General features: G+C 43.6%; 1 protein-coding gene across 1 annotated transcript in view; it reads left to right on the top strand.

The window, feature by feature from the left end:
- LOC104949377 (ski oncogene-like) overlaps nt 1–3,429 on the top strand; it is an 11,941-nt gene extending 8,512 nt beyond the window's left edge. Inside the window, exons 2-3 of the mRNA XM_010775739.1 lie at nt 2,302–2,390; nt 3,252–3,429. Coding sequence (XP_010774041.1) covers nt 2,302–2,390; nt 3,252–3,429 — 267 coding nt within the window. The remainder of the gene's footprint in view (nt 1–2,301; nt 2,391–3,251) is intronic.
- Nucleotides 3,430–10,743: the final 7,314 nt, after the last annotated feature.

Raw genomic sequence — 10,743 nt, 5'->3', positions numbered from 1 at the left:
GGGGAGTAGTGGACTTAGAGGAGGATCTCGTGGTAACACAGAAGAAACATTGGTTTATAGAGAAGGGTCTATGGGAGTAAGTGGTGGGTTGCGCCAAGTTCGAGACACGATCTCGGAAAAGTCCAAGTCTTGGCCAAGAAGCAAATTCGAGGCCGAGAAAAGTGGTGACGGCGTCTCAGGCTGAACAACGACGCAGGTAGCCAAACGCAGTACTGCATTGACAAACGCACAGGACCGAAGTATTTCGGTTTGGGCGCCGCCATTTTGGGGAGGTGTCGACTGTGGCTGTTGTTGTTTTTACCGGCTAACACGAGAGGTCGAAGGAGACATGGGAGAAGCCTTTCTGGTCTAAAGGTCATCCATCGACCAGAGAAGTTCACCTTGGCGTGACGACGAACAATTCAAAGAGGTAGCAACACAATGTTTGACCTATTTGTCGCCACGAAAAACAACAACAAGTCCTCAACTAGACAGGGGACGGCGGCGGAGCTGCCAATCACACTGCATACGCCACGAAAACGAGATCGACCTGTTAAAAAACCACGAACTTTGTTTGGCCTAAGGCCTCCGATTCTCCGACGAGGCCGACGGCCACACTTGCCCTTTTGGGCCACGAAAAGTTCGAGGCTTGGCCACGGGACTTTTGTGGCAACCACACTTACTCCATTTCTCCCCGCACCCCTCCCCCGAGGAATAAAAAGTAGATTTCATTGTATGTCTCTAGTCGTGATAAACTTTTTGGGTCCCGACTTTTTCTCCCCTAATACCCTGCAATGTTAGTAGACAAACCATACAACCTACCGGTTTTGTGAAGTCTTCTGTACAAAAACATATATAGACTCTGGATTATTATATAGTAACTACTTTTGTCATACTATCCCCTGGAAATTTTGTAAGATATTCTTCCCGGAAAACTTAGTTTTCGACAGTGTTTCGACAATACAACAACAAAGTTTGACATATTGTTGGTGTCGGGGACCATCTGGTGGTGTATCTGAAATTGTGGTGTTTACACGTTATTGAATACGGACATTTATATATTGCAACTCGTTATATGGGAGCAATTTCAATGCGAAATAAAAGAAACTTAAATGTTAGACTTTTGTCATTTGTCGCGGTGAAAAAATATACTCATATAAGACGGACCACATGAATAGACATAAACAAAAATGGAATATATATAATAATTATTGTATACGGATGATAAATAATAGTTTAATAGTTTTATCAGAGAACGAAGATTTTTTATATATATTAAAGACTAATTATATTCTAGAATTTTCTTCAAACTAGAGTCTGTTTTTACTGGGTAATTTTACCTCTACACAATGGGGTGTCTCGTCACCCAGGCTCCTCTTCTTTCCCATCTTGGAACACAGTAAAGGAACAGGAGGTAGAGTAGGGAGAAGGGTCGGTACGTCCGCCAAGGAGGAGACCGCCTGCCCTTCTGATTACCTGTGTAATGGGCGGCCGAACAGGGAGACGCCGCTAATACACCGGACACTCCAGTAGGAAGGTGAAGATGAGGGGTAGGTGTAGTCCCTTAGATAGTAAAAGTAATGACGTCAACCCCTCCTCCTCCTCCCTTACCGAACTCTTTAGGCAGAGGTACTGATATGTAGAGACACAAGGGACATGCGATGACAGTTTGAGTTCTCCGCTGACCAGGACGGCGTGAGTTAGGTTATGGCAAAGGACACGCGAAGGAGCGAGGCATCTTACTCAATCCAATACCAACTGACGAATTAATCTTATATTTACAAGAACAACATTTACAAACACTTATTTTTGGGAAAAAATCTACGTGTGTACGTTGTAGTGTGGTTCCACAAACTCACACACACACACACACACACACACACACACACACACACACACACACACACACACACACACACACACACACACACAACCACACACACACACACACACACACACACACACAATTCATTTGATACCTTGGTGATTGGTTAATGGTTACACAAGCCAAAAAATCGTTATGATATCATAAAGTGGCCAAGATCTGATCAGCTCATTTTCAGACAGGTTTTTATATAAAAAAGTTTTATATAAAACTTTCAGAATCTTTTTACACAGAGGGGACACATGTTTATGTATAAAAGACATACAAAAGTGCATTTTGCATGATAGGTCCCCTTTAATAAAACCCTCCACTCGTATATTGGTCAAACTCTTGCAGAATCATCTCCCTCTGTAAGGGCTGATCTCTGTAGAGGTGTAAATGTTTTTCACTGAGGGGATCCGAATCTCCTCCTAGAGCACCATTGTGTTGGCCCACAGTTCATCCCTGGGATCAGGGAGGTCACTGATACCAGAGCTTACTCCAATGGAAGCCCCCTCCCCCATCATCATCATCTGACCTGTATGGGGTGACTGTCAGTGGACAACAGCCAGAAGCATAGGGATGGGCCTTTTTGTACAAAATGAAAACACAGCATATATGGACAAAACTGAACAAGTGAACCCGTCCAGTGTCACATGGTAACCTGCTGCACTGCATCCCTCCCACTTCCTTTTTTCTGAGTATGCAACGTGTCGGCTGTCAGCCACAACAACCCTGCAGACTGACTCAGTCTGAACCCGCACCGCAGAGCAGCGACTTAGACTTCTGGTTTTGACACCACACCAACTTCCTGTGGCGCCTCCGCCCTGCAGTCGGAAGTGTCTTCAGCGCTCATTACGCAACCGTCCCAATTGTCTATTTTTTCTTGACCAAGACACTCTGTCACAATGTCAGTCTGTGTCTACTAAGACCTCAGACTATTTGGTTGACATTCGTCCTCAAACTTGTAATTGCTCTGGGAAAGCTTAAAGGACAGTCAGACGTTACTTGTTTGCTTTTAAAGGATAGATCTAGTTTCATACAACTTGTCCAAGATTTGGCAATCATTCCTATTGTGGAGTCTCTAGACTGCTACAAAAGGCCAGATGGGCTACAATTAGATTAGTTCAACTTATTTAAAGGAAAAAAAGGCCAGCAGTGCGTGGAGTACATTGTTAGCATAACTGACAAACATGGGAAACAACTACAAAACTAAACCCAAGTCTAAATATAAATATATTAAATATTATATAATACTGGCCAAAGGAATCTTCTGCCTTCCAAAACCTAAATGTGTCAAACCAAACTTCAGACCCTCCCGCCTCACTGCTGGAACGCATGTGTTTTGGCTCCAGAGTGAAGCCTCTCACTCTCTCTTTCTCCCTACTTCTCTCTTTCACTGGTTCAGCCTCTCCCAGAATCCAACAGTGGAACAAAATGTCCGGCTCCTGAGTGGAAAGTGCCAGTACGTGCTGGCTAGCCGGCTCAACTTTGAGGCTGCCCAGCGCCCTGCAGGGAACCAAAGGGCCTCTTTGTGCTCTGCGCTCACAAAGATGTACCCCGAGCAGCAAAAAACTACACCCTAAAACAAAAACCAACAACAGTGTCCCGGCCAGGGGGGCCGGCCTGCAGCCCGACGCAGGGTCCAAGTGGAGGAGCTGCCAAAATCGGAGGTTTCAAATCAAACCTGGTGGAAAAGACAGAGGGATTCAGAGGAAGGAAGTTTTCCTTTGAAGCTGAAAATGTTCCGTCAGTTCAGATTCCTCATGTGCTAAGACATCTTGGCTGTACAAATGTTCCTCCTTGTAAGTAAGAGTATCAAGCCACAAGTAACGGGATTTGGGTTGAAAAAGAGATTTTGTTTCTATTCTGAGAGAGTGTGTAGTGAAATTCACATGGGGTAATTGTACTCAAGAGCAAATAAGGTTTAAAGACCAGACGGTGACAAACAGGGATAGCATTTAAAAATAAATGACAAACTCATGACTATCAGCGGCTCTGACAGCCATAAACAGATAGCCAGACGCAATCTGCAGGCTGCTACATCTCCATTAACCCCGCTTTGACGGGGCGTTATTTGCGCAGCGTGAGTGTGTTTCCATACAGTAGTGCTAATGACCTTTGAGCCTGATAGTAGAAACCCAGCCGGCAGCCGCATGAATGTTGTTTTCTGCCCTTGATAATGCGGTCAACCACTGCGGGGACCTGAGTATTCCACCTTCATAGCTTTACGGCATCAGATATACCTGCCACACACACACGGTGATTGTTGACTGCTGGCTGGGTGCAGGGCGCGTCGTACAAAGTCCCATTCAGAGTGTTAATTAGGCTAACCTGCAGTTCAGCGACCCGCAGTTCATTACAGAAATAGCTCTGAAGTCCTAGAGTGGATGGCTTAAAATGTGTCCAGTGTGTGTGTGTGTGTGTGTGTGTGTGTGTGTGTGTGTGTGTGTGTGTGTGTGTGTGTGTGTGTGTGTGTGTGTGTGTGTGTGTGTTGCTTGTGTCGGTCGCTGATGCAGGGCACAGCAGCACCAGCTAACACGGAAATGTCTATTTCAGTCTATTAGTTCGATGGGGCCGTAGACTGTCAGACACCTCTTTCGAGTAGAGAGAGGGAGGGGAAAGGCAATAATGGATTTACTTTAGTGTGTGTTTCAAGGTGCCAGACAGTGCCCCCCCCCTCTCTCTCTCTCTCTCTCTCTCTCTCTCTCTCTCTCTCTCTCTCTCTCTCTCTCTCTCTCAGAGTGGGCTGCGCTGGCGCTCGAGCATTAAGGCGGTCTTGAGTGATAAAAAAACATCCTCTCCCTCTTCCTCTCATGCTTGGAGAGAGCTACAGCATTAAGTGAGGGAGGCATCAGACTAGGGTGTGTGTGTTTCTGATGCACCGCCTCCACACACACAGCACAGCGCTCTGGCTCTACATTATCCCGAATGCTGCTGCTATGATTGGAGCGGTAATGTGGTTGCTAAGCAAATGCAGTTTTCTTGGACTAAATCGGACTGGGCAAGACTGCTTCCTGGCTGGCTGCTGGTGGGCCGGGCCTGGGTGCTGTGCTTACATGACTCACTCACAGAGACATACACGCACATGGCAGCGTGTGTTCAACTGCAGCACCAGGCGCACCTTAGAAAGTAGCTTTTATTAGTCCACCTGTGCTTGTCCTCTGGATCAAAATCAAATCATGATCCGACTACTCGTTAATTTCTCAGAGCTGTAATCATTTTTTATCACACCTTATAAACTGAGTCATTGGCTTTTGTCTTTTCGCTTGATAAAAAGCAGTCAGTGAAATTCCACCCAGTGATAGATGGACTTTCCAACAGTCTGTGGTATTAGTGGCTCAGGGTGATACAATGATGACTAATTATGAGTAACACATATCAGAGAATAGTGGTGGGCCACTACAAAGGGCTTCACATGATGCAACAAAAGACACTTGTGCGTGTATTTGAAGGCCACTAGTGACGTTTCTGTAGCCGAAAGTAAGCAGTGGGAGTTACTTTAACACATCTTACTCAAGCAAGATATAGCACGATTTTTGATTTACAGCGTAAATACTTATTATGATTAGTCTAGCTTTACTGTCTTGACAATTATTTAAAAAAGTTAAAAAAAAGTAAAGAAACTTCCGATTACATAACTACTTACCAATTTAAGAAGCACATGTTCATTAGCGCATGGTGGATGTCATCAATACTCAGATATTAAAATACTTAATTATCTATAACTCATTTAATAGATTCACTGTTTTTACCAATACTTGCAGGCCACTGTAACTTCGGAAAGAAAACTAATCTTACTTACGCTACATTTCAACGAATATCAACCAAAATACGAAATCCAAAAAGTTGAGATATTGTTAATATGCAACTTGCTTTACTAATTGTTTAAGCTGTGTTTTATAATTCTGAAACTATTTTCTACACAGTACAAACTCAGATAGTGTTGTGCTGAGGAGTCTGGTCTAAACCGCTCTCTGGTTGCTTGTCAGCCCGCCGGCTAACAGCTCGTGTTTCCGGTAAGGTGAGAAGGAAGATCGGGGTCAACCATCCGTCAAAGAAAGAGATGAAGGTGCTTCTCTGGGAGGGGCTGTGGGGGTCATTACTTGAAGGCGGCTTCAATTAAAGCAGTAGCCAGTTCGATTAGCGGCCACCACAACACATTCTTGTCAGTCGAGCTAAGAGCGGGGTCGGCAATTAGCCCGTCCACAAGTCAGGAGGTGGTTATGTGGAGCGTCTCAAGGTACGCGCAGGGTTCCACTTTCAAACATCATGGGGTAGTAGTACTGTCTATATGTGTATGGGTTTGTGCGAGAGAGCAGGATGTCATCTACTTTTAGCTTCACACTCACAGTGTCACATTTCCTCACCTTACGTCAAAGCTACTCCACTGACTGCTGATGAGTATGACTTACTCTAATTCATGGAGCGCACTTTCTGTGTAAACACCCCAAAACAATGGACACTGTGGATAATGTGTATTTTCAATAGAAATAAAGTACTTTTTATTCCATTTTCCTATTCAGCTTAGACACAACAGAGTCAGTTCTGGAGGATATGGCTGATCGGTGTGTGTATTCTATATAAAGCTGATATGTAAACTTTGAGGCAAGTGAACAGTGCAGCACCACATTGTGGACAACAATGAGAAAAATAATGGATGAAATGTCTTGATTAGAATTTTCTAAAAATGGCAAAAATAACTTGAATTTTATTATTTAACCAAGTATTATGATCTATAACAATATAAAACATAGAAAATAAGAATGTTCATGATGAATTGGGACACTTATCAATGATTAATATATATTCTTTGGGACACATACTTTAGCCAAGTAGTGCCGAACAGATAAAAAACTTATAATATTATTTTAATCATAAGTATTTTGTGTAATATTGTCAAGTGCTTATCAAGATAAAATGCTAAACATTTGTCATGCTCAGCTTTTGAAACATATTGATTAGCTGTTTTTGTAAAATGTTTTGCTGTCATCTTTGAAGTCTGATTCCATCCCTATTCCAGCATCATCCTATCTGACAATGTTCTGAAATGCTGGGCTGTTCTTCTATCCAGCAGAATAGAATGTGGAACAGCTACTACAAGTGTTCCCTGCTGCTGTGTGGAAGCCTTTCTGTCGAGTGTGTTAGCGTGGAAGGCCTCATGTGGGCCTGACCTGATTCCAGCCAAGCATCGCGTGCCTGACCAGAGCGTCTCTCTGTTCTCTTTCTCTTTCCCATCCATCCATCCATCCATCCATCCTTCGCTCGCCCCCTCACCCACTGCCACTCTCTCTCTATCTCTCTCATCCATTCTTCTCTTGCTCTCTTTTTCGCTCTCCTTTCACCCCCGCATTACAGTGTGCCTCACCGCCCATGCTGCACAGTTCACTTGAACACTCTTTCATACACACACTGGGTCCCACAAGCTCCCAGAATGCTTACCTCAGTGGAGCTGAACTGAACAATTTCACAGCGGCTTTACTGCAGACACTGTCTGCCTCCATGCTGGCAGGAACAGAAACTGGGGCAGTATTTAGGATTTATTTATTTTATTTTGGATGTTATATTATTGGCTTTTTAAGAAATTAACTTTCTAGGAAGGAGAATGTGCATGGCTGCATGCAAAACCATATGAGTGTGGTCGTGAGAGTTGAGCTGGCCATCCTGCTGCTGGGTGTGTGCCAGGGCGAGCAGAGGGCATCTCTGCTACATTTGATGTTTCACTGGGCAGGTGGGAAGACAGCGTTAATGCGCACACATACTCTCTCAACAAGACCACAGAAGTGTTATATGATGAAGCGATGCCATGTTAAATGCATGCTTGTGCTTTAGTTCATACATTTTGTCTTTACTTGCCGCCATTTTTTGCAAGTGACCAATTAGTACTGTGCATGTGCAACTCTCATTAGAGAAGTGAGATGATTCACTCCTTAACTACTTAATTTTTTATTTTGAGTGCTATATTTATTAGCTCAGCGCATCATTTGACTTGCACCTGGTTACGAGACAACCCTTCTTGTTGAGCCCTGTAACCCCAGCCTCTCTTTTTTGGCCCTTTATTTCATTTTATCTTCACATGCTCATAACGTGACTTGTAAAAACAAAAGGGTCCAAATATCACAAGTCCTGCAAGACGATTTAAAGCACATCAAAACATCTGAACCGTCCTGTAGCTGCTATTGTACCGTGCTGCCACTACACTGTGACTCATTCTATACTCCATAGGGTTCGGGCAACCCCCACACACCCCTCCATGTTTCAGAGGTTCTGTTGTCTGGGGGGTGATCCAAGGCCTGTCAACCCCAATTACCCAGATGTGGGCCTCTGCCTCCAGCCCTCCTACTAATCCCCCCTTTCTCTTTTCTCTTTTTTTCTGCCTATTCTTCGAGTTAGTACACAAAAGCATGTCAGGGCAAGCAACACCATTGTCTGAGAGCCTTATGTAAGATTATTAAGGCATACAGTATGTGTGCAGTATAATGCTGCTGGCTTTTTGGTAGCCAACATAAATAGACGTATAAGAGGGATATTTAACTTTTAGGTCCTTCAAATTAACATCCAAAAGGCGTGGGATTGAAATAAGTTCTTTTTTAAAAATTGAAATGATAGGTTAGTTCTCCTTGGCAGCTTAACTAGAGTCCAGTATCATTTTCCACGCTGTACCCAAGACAAAGGTTGAGCAGCCTCCAAAATAGAGCAGCGCTGCTCTTTCTCCGAGTCAGAATAGTGATTTGGTGCTGTCTGCACGATTAGAATCAAGTTCATTATATTATATCTGTTTCCCTTTACTTCACTTTTCACAGAGTGAGTGAATACCACTGATGCCCTTTTAGTGATTACGCCATTTACTTAAGTAAAAGTACAAATACTTGGGTCCTAAAATGCTCCACTACAAGTAAAAGTCGTGATCTCAAAATTCAACTTAAGTAAACGTACCATAGTAAAAGGATCAAAATGTACTTAGGTACAAGTACAAAAGGTAAAAGTATTCGTTCTGCACAATGGCCTATTTAAAAATAATATATATATATAACAGAAGTATTAGCAACTCCAAGTGAACAGTGAAAGTACTCAGTATTCCATTATTATGGTTATTATTTCATCCTGTTTTTATAAATGTAAGAGCATTGTAGTGTTGTTGCTTGTCAATGTGGAGCACATTTGGATACTTAGTAGACATTTTGGTGTACTAAGTAGCTGTGAGTGTTCAAATAAATGTAGTGGTTTTAGAAGTATAATATTCACCTCTGAAATGTAGCGAAGTATAAAGTATAGCTTTGAATGGAAATACTTAAGTAAAGCCAAAATCTGTCAAAAAGTACTATCCATCCCTGACAAACGTGTTTTGAGGCCGGCCCATGCGGGTGAGGGGGGGAGAGGACAGGCTGCCACCACTGCTGCGTCTTTAAAACTCTCCCCAAGCTGCTTTTCAGCTTACCAGCGCTGCAAACTAGGTAATCGCCCCTCAGCACGAAAGGGCTTATATACCAACTGCAAAGTACGCACAAGTCACTTCCAGCGCCACCTCAGCCCTGCTCATGACTTTAATCGGATTCTTGTTTTCGCTGTTTTGTTCTCAGTATTATGCGAGTCGGTGTTGTTGTTTACCACTCCTTCTTGTTTGGATGCAAAGCACTTATGGTTGCTCTATCTAAGAGTGTGTGCTAGGCAGTGTGTGTTTGCGTGACTGATCAATTCAAGCCTTCTCAGCTTTTTCCTGGTGACAGGTGGCACCAATATGACAGGTGGCTGAGCGTCAACTAAACATAGCAGAGCAAACTTCTGAATAGTTCACTTTTGTCATGGTGCATTTCTATAATACTGTCTTTTTCATCAGCAAAAAACAATATATGAGTTCCAATGGGATCTGACTAAATATCTAGATAGTTCCAGAAATGATGGATAGGAGATAACATCTTAGAAGTCAAATCGTTTTTAGTGGCAACAGGATAATAAACAATCCAATAAAAGATCTGATGCAGCTACTTCTATCCACATTTAGTGTTGCAAGTAGTGGAGTGGGTGCGGGGGGGGTGGAGCAGCAGCATAGTGGGTTTGTTTTGGCTCAGAGATTGGTGCAGCCATGGAAAGAGTTAGCCAATGAATAGCAACAATTACTCTGCCAGAGCCAAGAAGAGTTCTCCAACATCCCTCTGCACTGTTTTGCAAGAGTGCAGAACAGTCCTGGTCTGAAAAGTCCACATGTTCCGCATTGTTCCTAAATGCTATAGTCCATAAACTACAATTATTGTCACCTACCGCTGTGTAGAAACACTTGCATGTACCTTGTTTAGAGACTGGAATTACATCGTAATCAGCAACAGAATCATCTAATGTCCGGCGGTCTTAAAGCAGCAGCCTTGTGTGATTAAGAAATAAGTCTTGGAAAAACTGAGTTTCAGTAGAGCTCTGGCAGATAACTTGTGTGTTCTGGGGACAGCAACCCCTCCCCCCCACCTCCAATGTTCCTTTCTCAGCTCATATGCTTCCCATCAGGCAGAGCGATACATGACATCAGTTTGTGTGTGTGTGTGTGTGTGCGTGTGCGTGTGCGTGTGCGTGTGCGTGTGCGTGTGCGTGTGTGTGTGTGTGTGTGTGTGTGTACATGCATGCATCAGGAATGGCAGAGAAACCAGTCCTGCTTTCCAGATGTGAGAGAAAAGGGGGGAAATGAGGAGTACAGGAGGGACAAGCACAAACGGACTTAGAGAATCGTCCCGCTTCCAGTTTTAAGTTTGTGGCAGTAGCTTTTCCCAGATTGAAGGTGTCACCCTTCTTGAATCCAAACCCAATGTAGCCAGAACATCTCTTACCCAACAGCAGGGCTTGACACAACCCTCTCACCACAATTTCCTCATTTGCTCACTCTTCAATGGAGTCCATTTTGTACACACTGCTAT

The sequence above is a fragment of the Notothenia coriiceps genome, unplaced genomic scaffold (genome assembly GCF_000735185.1).
Source record: "Notothenia coriiceps isolate Sejong01 unplaced genomic scaffold, NC01 NC01_scaffold00016023, whole genome shotgun sequence".
Taxonomy (NCBI): Eukaryota; Metazoa; Chordata; class Actinopteri; order Perciformes; family Nototheniidae; genus Notothenia; species Notothenia coriiceps.
The sequence above is the reverse complement of the archived record's forward strand: the minus strand, read 5'-3'. Positions and strand labels throughout refer to the sequence as shown.